We start from the raw sequence: 17,573 nt of genomic DNA, 5'->3' as shown, positions 1-17,573 counted from the left end.
GAAGATTCTATGTGCACTCTCTCACTCACACAGACACTCGCTTACTCACTCTCACACTCACAGACACACTCATTCACACACACGCACACACTCACTCACACAATCAAACACTCACTCACTCACTCACTCACTCACACACACACACAAACATACACGCTCAATCACACACACTCACTCACTCACAAACACACACTCACACAAACATACACGCTCAATCACACACACTCACTCATAGACACACTCACACACACACTCTCAAACTAACTCTCACACATGCAGGCTCTACCCTGCGGACTCACTTCTTGGAGCTGGACTGCACTCCCTGCGCTGCGCAGCTGTAGTTGCCGATCTGCTGTCTGAAGCGCAGAGCGAGGGCCGTGTCGCAGTCATCCAGCGTCACGACCGCCACCTTCTCCTCTGAGGGGCCCTGAGCCTCACCAGAGGAGCTGAGCTTGGGCTGGGGAGACAGAAAGAGGGGTGAGGGACAGGGTGTAGAGAAAGTGAAGTCCAGGGGTTTGGACTGGAGAACAGAGAGAGGGGTGAGGGGAGGGACAGGGTGTAGAGACAGTGAGGTCCAGGGGTTTGGGCTGGGGAGACAGAGAGGTGGGGTGGGGGGGGGGGTGTATACACTCAGAGTCTGAGACAGTGAGGTCAATGGGAATACACACAGAGAAAGTGAGAGAGTGAGACAGACTGGAATAGACACACTGATACACACGCACACATACACAGATTGACACACTGACACTGACACACACTGACCCACTGATACAGACAGCCAGTCTCTGTGCCTACCTTGTTGTAGTACTGGACCTGCACGGTGTGCCAGTTTCCATCACTCACCCCCCCAGGCAGGTAAGGGCTTACCTGGGTGGAGGACTCACCTGGGGACAAGTAGAGAGGGATGGCAGGTTACATCTGATCAAACCCAGGGACCCCCACACACCCTGATACTGAAGAACCTGAATCAGCTTGCTGGCTCTCAGATCCCCAATACAGCACTGAGGAGTACTGGAGCTCCACCTGTCCTGCACTGACCTGTGGAGTACTTGAGCTGCACCTGCCCTGCACTGACCTGTGGAGTACTGGAGCTGCACCTGCCCTGCACTGACCTGTGGAGTACTGGAGCTGCACCTGCCCTGCACTGACCTGTGGAGTACTGGAGCTGCACCTGTCCTGCACTGACCTGTGGAGTACTGGAGCTGCACCTGCCCTGCACTGACCTGTGCAGTACTTGAGCTGCACCTGCCCTGCACTGACCTGTGCAGTACTTGAGCTGCACCTGCCCTGCACTGACCTGTGCAGTACTTGAGCTGCACCTGCCCTGCACTGACCTGTGCAGTACTTGAGCTGCACCTGCCCTGCACTGACCTGTGCAGTACTTGAGCTGCACCTGCCCTGCACTGACCTGTGCAGTACTTGAGCTGCACCTGCCCTGCACTGACCTGTGGAGTACTGGAGCTGCACCTGTCCTGCACTGACCTGTGGAGTACTTGAGCTGCACCTGTCCTGCACTGACCTGTGGAGTACTTGAGCTGCACCTGTCCTGCACTGACCTGTGGAGTACTTGAGCTGCACCTGTCCTGCACTGACCTGTGGAGTACTGGAGCTGCACCTGTCCTGCACTGACCTGTGGAGTACTTGAGCTGCACCTGTCCTGCACTGACCTGTGGAGTACTGGAGCTGCACCTGCCCTGCACTGACCTGTGCAGTACTTGAGCTGCACCTGCCCTGCACTGACCTGTGGAGTACTGGAGCTGCACCTGTCCTGCACTGACCTGTGGAGTACTGGAGCTGCACCTGCCCTGCACTGACCTGTGCAGTACTTGAGCTGCACCTGCCCTGCACTGACCTGTGCAGTACTTGAGCTGCACCTGCCCTGCACTGACCTGTGGAGTACTGGAGCTGCACCTGCCCTGCACTGACCTGTGGAGTACTGGAGCTGCACCTGCCCTGCACTGACCTGTGGAGTACTGGAGCTGCACCTGCCCTGCACTGACCTGTGGAGTACTTGAGCTGCACCTGCCCTGCACTGACCTGTGGAGTACTTGAGCTGCACCTGCCCCTCCACGATCTCCAGAGCGATGAAGTCGTGTTTCTCGTTGAATCGTCCGTTATACAGCAGCAGCCCGCTGGACTCCACAGTGGCAAACCTGAATACACACACACAGAGACACAAAACACACACACACACACACACACACACACACACACACACACACACACACACACACACACACACAGACACAAACACACACACACAGAGACACAAAACACACACACACACACAGAGACACAAAACACACACACACACACACACACACACACACACACACACACACAGAGACACAAACACACACACACAGAGACACAAAACACACACACACACACACACACAGACACAAACACACACAAACATACAGACACAAACAAACACACACACATACACACACACAGACACAAACACACACCAACACACAGAGACACAAACACACACACACACAAACAAACACACACACACACACACACACACACACACACACACACACACACAAGTTTGTGTTTGTGTTGTTCTCTGTGTTTGTGTGTATGTCTGTGTGGTGTGTTTGTGTGTGTGTGTCTCGTGTGTTTGGTGTGTGTGTTTGTGTCTCTGTGTTTTGTGTGTGTGTGTGTGTGTTGTATGTCTTGTGTTTGTGTGGGTGTCTTCTCTGTGTTGTTTGTGTGTGTGTGTTTAAACACAGAGACACAAACACACACACACACAAACATACAGACACAAACAAACACACACACACACACACACAACACACACAGACACACACACACAAACAAACACACACAGACACACAAACACACACACAGAGACAAAAACACACACAGACACACACACAGACACACACAGATACAAACACAAAGTACGCAGAGACAGCACACACACAGAGTACAGAGCACAGATACAGACACAGACACACACAGAGAAAACAATGTCAAAAACCAGATCACAAACCAGTAAATACTGACCAGCCCAGACCCTGCTGTAGTGAGCAGATCATAATCTGAGATCTCAGTGCTGACAATCTCACCTGCACACTCTCTCACACTCTCGCACACTCACACTCACTCTCACACTCACACACTCTCAGACTCTCTCACACTCACTCTCTCAGACTCTCTCACAATCACACTCTCAGACCCTCTCACACTCACTCTCTCACTCATACATTCTCTCACTCTCTCACTCCCTCACACTCTCTCTCTCCCTTTCACACTCACTCTCTCTCCCTCACTCTCCCTCACTCTCTCTCTCCCTCCCTCACTCTCCCTCTCCTTCACACACTCTCTCTCTCAGATGATACTCACGAGAGGGAGATGGAGAGGTGGAATCTCTGCCGCAGTCCTCTGAACATGATGAAGGATTTGGGAGGGAAGGATCTGGTCGTGACGGTGCAGTATGGCTTCTCAAAGCCCCCTGAGGGACAGTCGCAGCGGAACCCCCCCTCCGGCAGCTCTGTGCAGGTCCCCCCATTCCCACAGACCCCCGGGACACAGCGGCTGGCGCGACTGTCCACCTCGCAGTGCTCTCCTGGGGACGAGACGGCAGCACTCAACAAAGACCTTGCTGCAGGGTATCCCTGCACAGCTGCAACACTGAGTCCAACCCTTGTAAATAAGCCACGCTTGGTCCCTCCTGTAGCTTGCACACAGACACTCCCCTCCCTGCACACTGCTACAGGGCCCTGGGGAGGGCCAGCTGTGATTGGGATTTAAAGCTTCGATGATGGACATCAGATTATTGATTAGGCCCCCGTCCCCGTCTGATTTATTGCTCCAGATTCCATGTATTGATTGCTGTGATCATCGCTTCCCCAGCTTGAACTACACCAAGAGAAACCGGCTCACACAGCCAATCAGAAAGAGAAACCGGCTCACACAGCCAATCAAAAAGAGAAACCGGCTCACACAGCCAATCAGAAAGAGAAACCGGCTCACACAGCCAATCAGAAAGAGAAACCGGCTCACACAGCCAATCAGAAAGAGAAACCGGCTCACACAGCCAATCAGAAAGAGAAACCCGCTCACACAGCCAATCAGAAAGAGAAACCCGCTCACACAGCCAATCAGAAAGAGAAACCGGCTCACACATCCAATCAGAAAGAGAAACCGGCTCACACAGCCAATCAGAAAGAGAAACCCGCTCACACAGCCAATCATAAAGAGAAACCCGTTCACACAGCCAATCAGAAAGAGAAACCGGCTCACACAGCCAATCAGAAAGAGAAACCGGCTCACACAGCCAATCAGAAAGAGAAACCGGCTCACACAGCCAATCAGAAAGAGAAACCCGCTCACACAGCCAATCAGAAAGAGAAACCCGCTCACACAGCCAATCAGAAAGAGAAACCGGCTCACACAGCCAATCAGAAAGAGAAACCCGCTCACACAGCCAATCAGAAAGAGAAACCCGCTCACACAGCCAATCAGAAAGAGAAACCCGCTCACACAGCCAATCAGAAAGAGAAACCCGCTCACACAGCCAATCAGAAAGAGAAACCCGCTCACACAGCCAATCAGAAAGAGAAACCGGCTCACACAGCCAATCAGAAAGAGAAACCGGCTCACACAGCCAATCAGAAAGAGAAACCGGCTCACACAGCCAATCAGATAGAGAAACCGGCTCACACAGCCAATCAGAAAGAGAAACCGGCTCACACAGCCAATCAGAAAGAGAAACCCGCTCACACATCCAATCAATACGGTGCACAGACTCTTTCTGAATTTTGTGAGTTTGTATCAATTGCGTCTGTCAGTTATGACTGGATTATCATACTGGGGGATTTTAATATCCATATTAATATTACATCACATCCTAATGGTTCAGAATTTTTGGAGCTATTGGATTCCCTAGATTTTGTTCAGCATGTTCAAGGTCTGATGCATAACCGTGGCCATGCTTTAGATCTGCTAATTTCCTGTGGTCTGGTTCTTCAGAATATCACAACTACGGACCTCGTCATCGTCTCTGATCATCATCCAATCAAAACTCAGGTAATTAATCCATCAACTACTGACCTCGCCATCATCTCTGATCATCCAATCAAAACTCAGGTAATTAATCCATCAACTACTGACCTCGTCATCATCTCTGATCATCCAATCAAAACTCAGGTAACTGAACTACTGTAAAGCTCTGTGTTAAAGTTGTCCCCAGTTAATCAGTCTTTGGATGAGATGGTTAATACCTACACTATCACTATCAGAGTTTAGACAGTGCAGCAGCAGTTAAAACTCGCAGGGTGAATTCCAGAAGAGGCACACGTGGTTCAGTGACTCGACTCGGATACTTACATGTGAGGCTCTGGAACTGGAACGCAGATGGAAGGGCACCAGTCTGCATTACCTCGGAAAAACCATCAGGTGAAATACAGGAAGGCTTTGTCCCAAACTAGAGCCTTATACTACTTGAACCTGATTGAAGCAAATAAAACTAATCCTGGCTTTCTGTTTGTGTCTATAGATAAATGAATAACTCTACCTACTAATACTTCACCACCACTACGGGCTCGAATATCACTTATAACGACTTCTTAACTTATTTTAATAATGAAATAATTGACATCAGAGATCCTATTTCTCAGAATCCTTCTAGTGAGGCCCATTCTTCTTTACCTGAACTAATTAGACCTGATAGAATTACAATGCAGGCTTTTTCAGAGAGGGAGAGAGAGAGAGAGGTAGCGAAGGACAGAGAGAGGAATAGAGCGAGGGAGTGAGGGACAGAGGGAGGGAGAGAGGGAGAGGAGCGAGGGAGGGAGGGAGGGAGGGAGGCGGTGGCCCCCTCAAGGTTTCCCCTCTACCTGGGAGTCTGACCTCCCTCACTGGAGAGAGAGAGGGAGAGAGAGAGAGCGAGGGAGAGAGAGAGAGGGAGGTAGGGAGGGACAGAGGGAGAGAGGAGAGAGAAGGCTCCTCCCTCAGAGCTCCCTCCGGAGGGACAGAGGGACTCCCTGTCTCACTTCCTCCCAAGGGAAATAGGGAGGGAGGGACAGAGGGAGGGAGAGAGGGAGGGAGTGAGGGACAGAGGGAGGGAGGGACAGAGGGAGGGACAGAGGGATAGAGGGAGGGAGGGAGTGAGGGACAGAGGGAGGGAGAGCCTCTTCCTCCCTCCCCGGTCTCCCTCCCTCCCTCCCGCCCTTTCCTCCCTGTATCACTCCCCTAGGATGGAGCCTACCTCTCTCCCAACACTCCCTGTCTCCCTCCCTATTCTCTCCCTCACTCCCTGTCTCCCTCCCGTCTCCCCTCCCTGCCTCCCGGTCTGGGAGGGAGGGACAGAGGGAGGGACGGAGGGAGTGAGGGACAGAGGGAGGGAGGGACAGAGAGAGATAGAGAGAGATGAGAGAGATCAGAGAGAGAGAGAGCAAGAGAAAGATAGAGACCGAGAGATGAGAGAGTGAGAGAGAGGGAGACAGAGAAAGATGCGACACAAAGTGTGATAAAGAGCACAGGGTAGGGAACCAGGGAAAGCACTGAACCTACAAACTGTACCACTGAGTGACATTGTGCTGCCCGCACGACCCACAGCAATATCACTTACTGACGGGCAGAGTGGAGAATACCTTGTTCTAGCTCCTATTGCTTCCTATTGACAGCAAAACTAACCTCCAGAAACTGGTATCCAACTTGACTTGTGCAATTGATTTAGATTGATATATATATATATTATATACATATATATATATATATACACACACACACACACACACACTAAGCATTATGAACTGAAACAACGCCTGGCAGCATGCATTGTACCGAAGCCTGACTGCTGGATACTATAGTGTACTGCAGTCCAGGTCAAGCACAGAACAGCCGACACATGCTTGACATTCGACAGCTCAGTACCTCATTTCAAAGAGAGAGGAGCGTGTAAAAGAACATGCAGTAAGAACAGGCTGGTCCCAGCAGCTGACTGATCTCAGAAGCCTATGAAGTAACCCTGGCTGGGAGCGACTCACCAGTGTAGCCCTCTCTGCAGATGCAGCTGTAGCCGCCCTCCCTGTGCGCACACACCCCTCCGCTCAGGCAGGGCTTGGAGTAGCACAGGTTGATCTCTGTGTCGCAGTAGTCTCCTGTGAAGCCGGGCGGGCAGCGGCAGCGCAGCCCCGTGATTGGGTGGATGGGTCTGAAGAGGATGGAAGCGGAGGTGATGAAGGGGGCGGAGCTGTTGAACTGCAGCACGGAGACACACTTCATGTAGTTCTGGCAGGGCTCTCGCAGGCACACGTTGTCGTCAAAGGGCAGCACCTCCAGCATGGCTCGGGCAGTGAGCCGCGGCCGGCTCAGGTACAGCTGCTCCTCCAGGGCCTCAGAGGGGAGGAAGAGCCCCCCAGGCAGCAGGGCGGAGAAGCTGACGTTCAGGATGTCTGCGTCCCCGTCCTGCTGGATGTTGAACACGAAGATGTCCTCCTGGGGGACGGACAGCACAGAGGACACCCCGTCCAGGAAGTGTCCCAGCAGCGGGGACAAGAAGCGGTCCTGGGACACGTCCTGCAGACGCACCGTCACGCTGTTGGACAGCATGTCCTCCGTGATGATGAGGACACGGAGCACACACTGAGCTGTCACACTGTGGATCCCATCTGCAGACACACACACACACACACACAGACACAGACAGACAGGTTACCATAATGTACAATACCACCAAGATTATACACTAATATAACTGCCACTGCATCCTAGCACTGTGGATACTGTGTAGGAGACACATACACACAAACACACTTCTCTCCAGCACACACACACACACACACACACACACACACATTGCTCTCCAGCACACATACACACACACTGCTCTCCAGCACAGCACCCACTGTTAGCCCTGCCCCACCCCCAGCTAGCAGTGCTGAGGAGCAGCTCTATCTGTTCATTATTTACTGATCTCCATTCATCAGAGCCACTGAGGCTGGCAGGGCTGGCCCGGTATGTAGGACACCCACCCTGGGGAGACACGATCAAACCTGCTGCTTACTGCCATCCTGGACGCTGTGCATCTACTGGTGTGATCGAGCCTGCGTCTGCATGTGTGGGAATGTGTGTGTGGGTTTGTGAGCATGTCTGTATGTGTCTCAGTATGAAGGGACAATTTGGGCTGGTTTGGCCCATTATTATCCTGGTTCAGTTTGGTTTGGCTCGGTCTGTCCTGGTTTCAGACACATCAATGCATTCAGAGCCCATCCCCCCCACTGTGAGACAGACAACGCAGCTTCCAGTTCATTGCTCTCTCTGACTCACACATCAAAAAAAACAACATGAATAAGGAAGGACCCCTTTTACTTTTACAACTCACTGTCAACATGCACTTGACTAACAAAAATTAACCCAATCCAGTAATTATCAACTGGTGAAATGTTGAGAGAGCGCTCAGAGATGGGAGAGGGAGCCTGACTGAGCAGGTAATGTAATTAAACACATTAATGCAGCTCAGAGCTACAGAGGACACGCGCCAGGCAGCCCACACACTAAAGGTTAGTGCTCTAGTCCTATCTCTAGCCCTGTCTCTAGCCCTGTCAATAGTCCTGTGAGTCTGCTCTATAGCTGGCCTCTCCCTGGATTAGCAGTGCAGAGCACAGGGCTGCTGTAATCACAGCACGATCATCCACAGCAGCCCTCTTAATCAGTTTAGTGCAGATGTAAACATTCTCTAATCAATCCTGCAAATTTAATTCAAACCATTTATTTCAAAACTGGACAGATGGCCGACGTGGGCTGTGAGTGAATCGGGAAGAGCAATCCCTGACTGTACAGCAAAGAGCAGCTTTCTGCAGTTCTCTCCACCCCTCTCTCCCGCTCCCTTTCCCTCTCCCTCTATCTCCCCTTCCCTCTCCCTCCCTCTCCCTCTCCCCCTTACCCTCTCCCTCTCTTCAGCTCTCCCCCCTCCCCCTCCAGCTCCCTCTCCCTCTGTGTGTGTGTGTGCCTGTATGAATGCGTGCCTGTGTGAGGGCATGCCTGTGTGAGTGCGTGCCTGTAAGAGTGCATGCCTGTGTGAGTGCGTGCCTGTGTCAGTGTGGGAGTGTGTGAGTGCATGCCTGTGTGAGTGCATGCCTGTGTGAGTGCGTGCCTGTGAGTGTGTGCCTGTGTGAGTCTGTGCCTGTGTCAGTGTGGGAGTGTGTGAGTGCATGCCTGTGTGAGTGCGTGCCTGTGTGAGTGCATGCCTGTGTGAGTGTGTGCCTGTGTGAGTGCATGCCTGTGTGAGTGTGTGTCTCTGTGAGTGCATGCCTGGGTGAGTCTGTGCCTGTGTGAGTGTGTGCCTGTGTACTTAATTAAATTAAAACAGTAATTAAAAGGGTGCACAGCATAATGCCAGCACTTCCAGACTCCACGAGCACTCACAGCCAGCACTAGCAGTGTCTGTTTGTTACACAGGGTGACCTCACTCACACGCCTGGCTGAGCAGGGAGGGCCTCAGCTGCAACACTAGGCTGATGCTCCACTGTTTCAGAGAGCAGCTCGCTTGCTGTTTTAATCCCAGCTCTCTGGGACATCCCAGTACAATGTGAACAAGAGCAGCATTTCAAATAACATTTGTGTTTGTATAAAAAGACAGAAAGCTAAAAAGCAGCCAGCGAGAGGGCTGGGTCAAACACAGCCTGCCCTATTTAATCAGAGACGCTGGGAGAGGCAGAGAGAGCCTGTGTCTCTTGATCCATTAGAAAACCACCCCACTGCAAACAGCTGCCTCTTATAAACTGATCTGCAATGTGAGTGCTGTGAAGAACCTGATAACATTCTCTGAATAAATACAATCATACTGAGTCCAGAGTGGAGCCCAGCCATTGTGAGCAGAGATTGGGGAAGGGCTCAGACTGGCTCTGAATTGAAGGGGACTGACAGAGATCCTGACACAGAATATGTATGAAAAACTGAACAGCTTCTGTTGGTATCTGATAACTTTATATCCATAACTTTTTATCAATAAAATAACATGACCAGCTGACCCTTTCAAATGATCCCATCTCATCAACCAGGGAATCCTTTAAAATGTATAAAAAACAATATATAAAAACATATAAAATATATAGAAATCACTCACACGTATAATAACAATATATACCACTCACAGTGCAATCAGAAATCACTCACACATATAATAACAATAGAAGACTCACTTCTCTTGCAGAAATGTTTCTCTTGTCTGTTTGCACTGTCATTGTGCAGCTCTCCCAGGTTACACCATTTGCATTTACTATAGTTCGTCATGCTTATTTCTTATATGTTTTACCATACCTCTCTGTGCTTTACAATGCTTTCCTATGCTTCACATGGTGCTGTATCACACTGTGCTGTATTATACTGTGCTGTATTACACTGTGCTGTATTACGCTGTGCTGTATCACACTGTGCTGTATCATGCTGTGCTGTTATACACTGTTCTGTATCACCCTGTGCTGTACCACACTGTGCTGTATTACACTGTGCTGTATTACACTGTGCTGTATCACACTGTGCTGTATCACATTGTGCTGTATTACACTGTGCTGTATTGCACTTTACTATGCTTTTACCTCAACAGACACCCCTCACCGACAGTACAGTGGAGAGCTGGCCGTGACCCTCACCTGACACAGTGACCAGCATGGAGGCCACGAGAGGCCGGTTGTTGTCGAGCTTGCGGCTGAGCCTCAGCTCCCCGCTGGTGTGGTTGAGCAGCAGCAGGTTGAGCTCATTGCCGCGCTCGAAGGAGTAGTGCAGCCGGTCCGACACATCGGGGTCCCTGGCCGGCACGCGCCCGATCACCCCGCTGGGGAAGCTGTTGGACTTGTTGGACACAAAGTTGTTGAAGATGATCTGGAAGTTCTGCAGCACCGGCCCGTTGTCGTTCTGGTCCACCAGCTTGATCCGCACGGTAGCCCTGCTCACCAGGGGCGCGGACGTGGCCTGCACCACGATGGCGTACTCCGAGCGAGCCTCGTAATCCAGGTCGATGAGTGTGGTCAGCTCCCCAGAGAAGATGTCCATCTGGAAGATCTCTGGGATGTTCCCCTCCACGATCTGGTACATAATCTGGGCGTGGGGGCCCTCATCCGGGTCCGTGGCCGTGATCTGAGCCACCACGGAGCCCACGGCGCTGTTCTCCTTCACGAACACCTGGAAGTCATCAGCGGGGAACACGGGCGCGTTGTCGTTCACGTCCAGCACGGAGACCTGGATGTGCACGGGGGTGCGCTGAGGAGGGAGCCCCCGGTCCACGGCGTAGGCGGTGAGCTCATAGAAGGGGACGCTCTCCCTGTCCAGCTGCCGCACCGTGCGTACGATCCCTGAGGTGGGCTCGATGGTGAAGTCCCCGTCTCCGTCCTCCCCATTCTGGAAGGTGTACTGGACCCAGCCGTTGGCGTGTGCGTCACGGTCGGTGGCGGATATCTGCAGCACACTGGTGAAAGGTGGGGTGTCCTCCATGATGGTGCCCTGGTAGCGCGGGCTGATGAACTGCGGTGCATTGTCATTCACGTCCTTCACGTTCACCTCCACATAGGTGGTGTCAGACTTCTGTGGGATGCCGTTGTCACGCGCAGTGATGGCCAGCGTGAAGGTCATCTGGTCCTCGTAGTCCAGCTCTGCCTGCAGCGTGATGGCGCCCGTGTTGGAGTCGATGCGGAACTGTGGGATGTTGTCCTCCAGGAAGTAGGTGATGCGCGCATTCTCCCCCACATCATCGTCCGTGGCGCTGATCACGACCACGGTGCTGCCTGGCGGCCGGTCCTCCGCCACGCCCACAGAGAAGTGTGTGCTCTGGAACACGGGCCGGTGCGTGTTGGCGTCCGTGATGTTCACGTGGACCTGGCAGATATCGTGCAGTGTGCGGTCGGAGGCGGTCACCGTGAGTATGTAGCGCCGCTCCTGCTTGTAGTCCAGAGGCAGGGCCAGTGAGATCAGCCCGGCACCGCCCTGCGTGCTGATGGAGAAGCGGTTGCGCGTGTTCCCTCCTGTAATCTGGTATGTCACGGCGCTATTCACATCCCGGTCCATGGCTGTCACGCTCAGCACGCTGGTGCCCACGGCCGCATCCTCGTTGAGCCGGATGAAGTACTCGCGCTGTCCGAACTCGGGCCGGTTGTCATTCACGTCCATTACGGTGATGGTGACGCTGGCCGAGGCCGAGAGGGACGGGGTGCCGTAGTCCTGCGCCTCCACCCCAAAGAAGTAGTGCTCCACGGCCTCGCGGTCCAGCGCCCGGCTCACTGTCACCCAGCCCGTGGCGCTGTTGATCACGAAGGGCGTGTCGGGCAGCGTGTCAGTCAGCTTGTACTCCAGCTGCGCGTTGTCCCCGGAGTCGGTGTCCACGGCCTGCACGTGGATGACAGAGTGGCCCAGTGGCACGTTCTCCAGTACAGACACCTGGAAGGGCGTGCTGACGAAGATGGGCGCGTTGTCATTCACATCCACCACCTGCACACTCACCATGCCTGTGTTATTGGACAGTGGCGGCCGCCCGGCGTCCTGGGCCCTCACGCGCAGCACGTACTCCCGCTCCACCTCGAAGTCCAGCGGCGCCACCACCTGGATCTCCCCCGTCACGCTGTCGATGGAGAACTGGCCCCGGCTGTTGCCGCTGATGATGTTGTAGTGCAGCAGCGCATTGTTGTCCTTGTCCAGGTCCGTGGCGCTCACCCGCAGGATCTCCGAGTGCAGCCGCACATCCTCCCGCACCTGCACCACATAACGCTTCTCGCTGAACTGCGGCACATTGTCGTTCTCGTCCAGCACTGTGATGAACACCTTCACACTGGCAGACCTGGGCCCCGGCTCCCTGCCCTGGTCACTGGCCTCCACGACCAGGCTGTACTGCTCCGTCTGCTCACGGTCCACCGGCCCCCGTGTGGTGATGAGCCCCGAGCGCGGGTCGATCTCGAAGGCGGCGCGGCTGGGTGCCGAGGCCTCGCTCACAAAGCGGTAACGGATGTTGGCATTAGAGGGGGCGTCTAAGTCCGTGGCGCGCAGCTGCAGGATGGGGTAGCCCTCCTCCACGTTCTCCCGGATGGTCTCCCGGTACTCCATCTGCTCAAACACCGGGTCGTGGTCATTACGGTCCGACACGGTGATGGCCACCATGGTCGTGGCGGAGAGGCGTGGTTGCCCGTGGTCCACGGCGGTGACACGGAAGTAGTGCAGGTCCATGTGCTCTCGATCCAGCACCTTGGTGGTGGTGATCAGCCCGTGGCTGGGGTGGATGCTGAAGTAATCTATTGACCTGCTGTTCATTAGAGGCGCCATAGAGTAGGAGAGCCGGCCTGACTCGCCGGGGTCGGGGTCTTGCGCATTCATAGCGATCACAGAGGTCCCTGGGGGCTGATTCTCCGCCACCTGAACCTGGTAATTATACTGGGGGAAGAGGGGGTGGCGGTTCGCGGCTCTGCGTGCCCTTATTAACGGTAGCACTGGCGCTGCCCTCCTCGACCTACCTCGCCTCTGCCGCCCGACAGCTTTGCTGTGTAATGGATCGTATTGCAGCACAGCCGCCGCCGTGCGGGACTTTAATTGTGGATGAGCCAAGCGCAGATCGATAGCTAAACGATTCCCACGGCCGCTATCAGAACAAATTGCTTTTAAACAGAATTTTGTGGCGTTGAGCATCCTGCGCAGGAGACAGGGACCGGACGGGAATGGATTTTCCGCGGCCGTGTTGTTGTTATAATTAGTATCTGGTTTCGTCTCCCCATCTTGTTTGCAAACCGAGGGAATTGAGGCTCTGAGAGCGGTCGCAGCTGAGCTCAATTCTGGCTGAGAGCTGGAGGGAGCTGTCCGCCAGTCCTGTGGTGCTGAAACCTCTCCCCTCAGGCAGTTTAACACAGCCCGCTGTTTTACACACACACGGCCCATACACTGCTTCCATCCGGGGCTCAGCAAAAGGAATTTAAACCTTCGGCTCAAACAGTCAGCGCCTCTTTTATCTTCACATAGCCCTTCAGCACATGCCTGGCGATTATCATTGAGAGCCAGGCATTTGTTTAAAGCACGAAACTTAACAACACATTGCTGACCGGGAGAGCTCGCAGGTAGTGCGCTAGTAATGTTAATATTGCGGGTGCTGAGATTACTCACGTAGTGCAGCTTCGGACCCGAGGACTGATCCAGCGGCTCTTGTTCTGCTCCTCTCTGTCCGTGGCTGATCTTTACCCGTTTGAAGCTCCAGTCATTGATTTCCAGGCCCGGGCTGTTGACGCCACTCTGCCCCAGGTCGCCGCTCTCTTCGCCGGCTCCTGAATGCTCGACCTGCGATTCATTCACAGTTTGCTTCACATGCCGATTTGCAGTTCGCTTTCGTAGTAATGAGTCCCCTGAGTCCTCGGCTCTTCGCTCCCGGAGACTGTGATGTGAGCTGACAGCCACGACCAGATGAAACGCGTGACACTCCCGAATCAAACCCCGCTCCCGAGCGACATCACAGACTCGAACACATTCACTCCTCCATTGCTCTTCGCTGAAGCCCCGGCAGCTGTTCTGACAGGGTCCCCTCCGCCTGCTATCAGTCCTGGCAGAGCAGCAGGAGCAGCACCACGGCTGCACTACAAGTTTGATAATCCAAGGTGTGTTTTTCCTTTTGTTCTCGTCGGCTGAGGAGGGTAAACGGCACGGGTTCGAGATGAGGAAGACAGTTGCACCAGCAGTGTTTGCGTTGTAGTTGTTATCCGGATTGGAAACTGGCAGTGGGGAGGGTTTCCTACATAAATGCAAAACCAGCGAGAAGGCGCACTCCGCTGTTTCTGCTGTCTGTGATCCCCGCTGTTTCGTACAGAGGGCAGACAGCGTACAGACCGGCATTGAGAGCTGCGAGCAGAGGCCCTCCCACTCTGCCTGGACAATAGCTTCTTGATTCGGTAACAGCGAGTGCCAAGAAGGACGCAGAAATACACACACGTCGCCCTTTGTAGTGCACTGCCCCGGCCGGCCCGTGCGTGCTGTGCCTAGACGGGAGACAAGCTGCCACCCAAATGGGGCCGAGGGGGCTCTAGTCCTTTGTATGGTTCTCTTACCCCGACTCTGCAAGACGGAGCAGTACAATCCAATAGAATTATGCACACACGGCGTGCGTTTGCTTCCCGGCTGCCGATCATTTTTGAAACCAGTCTGTGAAGTCTTTTCACGCAGCGGGTATTGTGCACTGCCATCTGCGCTTTTCGTGCACAGAAGGGTTAATTTACAAGGGTACCCACACAGTCCCTCCCGGCTGCCATGGCCCCTTCCAGTGCTGTCTCCCCCAGTGCACGGCTCCCCCGGATCGCTGTCTCTTTCCCCGGCCAGCTTGTCCCGTCTCCCCCACACGCTGGATCTGGGGCTCCTAGTCTGTCCTGGTGTGGGGGAGGAGGCTCCGGTCCGGCCCAAGCCCCCCGCTACCTTCCCTGGGCTTGCAGCGAACAAAGAGCCGAGGAGAAGCAGCAGAAGCAGACGCGAAAGCAGGCTTGTTTCCAGCAGCACCGCAGCCATTAGTAGAACAGAAATCCTTCCTCTCCCTGGCTAAGTCGCAGCCTTCACCGGCCCGGCCCAAACCTCCTCCCGTGGTCCTCTGTCTCTATAGGCCCGGAAAGCTCGCATTTACTCGCTGTGTTCTGTAAGCTTGGGTTGTGACTTAGGGACGCAACATCTCTCTTTCCTCGCCCTCCTTTCATTCATCTCCAACATGGCTCTCGGCTTCCCCCACTGGCCTCATCCCCTCCCTCTATTGCCCCCCTATCCCCGCTGTGGAGAACCAGATGGTTCGCTCCACTGCGCATGCTCAGTCGTTTCCACCGAAGACCTCGCCGCCGCCATGTTTGCTCCTGGCAGCTTGGAAGCTCTCAAAGTGCAGAGTCTGTTGGTTTTTTTCTCAATGAAAATGGTGATGGCATCGGTGTGTGTTTGCAAACACATTAACACACGCATTAAATACAAACGACAGCCTAGTCTTTAAATACAGTGACACTTAAGCGTTTCTATATGTGTTATCATTCGTTTAATTTCGGCCAATGTGTTTTGGATGGGTCCCATAATAAAGACGTGCTCGTTTTATATCACATTTCACTATTACAGTTTCTATAGAAATTCACATTGATGTTTCAGAGTCTACCGGCTGATAGATACAGATAGCTAGATAGATAATATTGAAAAATTACACCCCCACACACACACACATGTGTATATGTGTGTGTATATATATATATATATATATTATATATATATATATATATATATATATATATATATATACACGATATGCTATGATATTATATATATACTAAATATTATATACTGTTACATATTATTTCGCAGTTACACATTTGTATCACATATATGCATACACACACACAAAAATATATATATACACACACACACACACACGAATTCTTGCTTCTGGTTGCACTCTATGACTGTGTAGGATAGTCTTCCACACACTACCAGGTGTGTCTAAATAACAAACAGTGACAGCAGTACAGTTACCCTCCGTGGGTTGTATTTATTTTAGAAAAACAAAATCAAATAAACAAAACAAAACCTAACTCTTTCTTGGGTCCTAAACTAAACAGGGGCAGGCTAATTCTGCTTACCCACGAAACAAACTATCCCTTAAATTTTAAAGTCCTCTGTTACCTCAGCGTTTACTCTCTTCGTTTTATTCTCCCCTCCCCCTGCCATCTCAACTTTACCAGCTTTAACTGCTACACAATTAGTTAATTAAACAATTAAGATAAATTGATGATACCTCCTCACCTAGATATGCTCCCCAGGGTCTTAAAGCCTTCATATATCCTTTGTAACATAATACATTATTTTCAACAAAACATAACATAAACCCAAGTCTGTGATTTAACCTAACACAAACTGTGGGAACCCATTTACATTACTTTATTAACTGTAATTTTACTTTTGCTTTTAAACACATTATATTATTTCACAGTTTGTTAACCACCCAGTTGGTTTATGTTGTCTTCACATTTTATTATTTTAGTTTTCTTTGAAACCATCACTACAACTTACAATTTAGATTCTGGTATAGTAAGCAAACTTGTTAAATTTGCAGACGACACAAAAGTAGGAGGAGTGGCAAACACTGTTGCAGCAGCAAAGGTCATTCAAAATGATCTAGACAAGATTCAGAACTGGGCAGATACATGGCAAATGACATTTAATAGAGAAAAGTGTAAGGTACTGCACGCAGGAAATAAAAATGTACATTATAAATATCATATGGGAGATATTGAAATTGGAGAAGGAATCTATGAAAAAGACCTAGGAGTTTTTGTTGACTTCATCTAGGCAATATGGGGAAGCTATAAAAAAGGCTAACAAGATGCTCGGATACATTGTGAAAAGTGTTGAATTTAAATCAAGGGAAGTAATGTTAAAACTGTACAATGCACTTGTAAGACCTCATCTTGAATATTGTGTGCAGTTCTGGTCACCTCGCTATAAAAAAGATATTGCTGCTCTAGAAAGAGTGCAAAGAAGAGCGACCAGAATTATTCCGGGCTTAAAAGGCATGTCATATGCAGACAGGCTAAAAGAATTGAATCTGTTCAGTCTTGAACAAAGAAGACTACGTGGCG

At 51.9% G+C, this 17,573-nt stretch overlaps 1 protein-coding gene across 1 annotated transcript in view; it reads right to left on the bottom strand.

Moving 5' to 3' along the window:
- LOC121331104 (cadherin EGF LAG seven-pass G-type receptor 3-like) overlaps window positions 1-15,690 on the bottom strand; it is a 49,689-nt gene extending 33,999 nt beyond the window's left edge. Inside the window, exons 1-6 of the mRNA XM_041278283.1 lie at window positions 10,614-15,690; window positions 7,008-7,631; window positions 3,361-3,583; window positions 2,038-2,153; window positions 796-884; window positions 300-457 (exon numbers count right to left, since the gene is read on the bottom strand). Of these exons, the coding sequence (XP_041134217.1) occupies window positions 300-457; window positions 796-884; window positions 2,038-2,153; window positions 3,361-3,583; window positions 7,008-7,631; window positions 10,614-15,477 (6,074 nt within the window). The 5' untranslated portion in view covers window positions 15,478-15,690. The remainder of the gene's footprint in view (window positions 1-299; window positions 458-795; window positions 885-2,037; window positions 2,154-3,360; window positions 3,584-7,007; window positions 7,632-10,613) is intronic.
- Between the last annotated feature and the right edge of the window lie 1,883 nt (window positions 15,691-17,573).

Source organism: Polyodon spathula, chromosome 18 (genome assembly GCF_017654505.1).
Source record: "Polyodon spathula isolate WHYD16114869_AA chromosome 18, ASM1765450v1, whole genome shotgun sequence".
Classification (NCBI taxonomy): domain Eukaryota; kingdom Metazoa; phylum Chordata; class Actinopteri; order Acipenseriformes; family Polyodontidae; genus Polyodon; species Polyodon spathula.
Note: the sequence above shows the minus strand (reverse complement) of the source record. Positions and strands in the feature narration are given on the sequence as shown.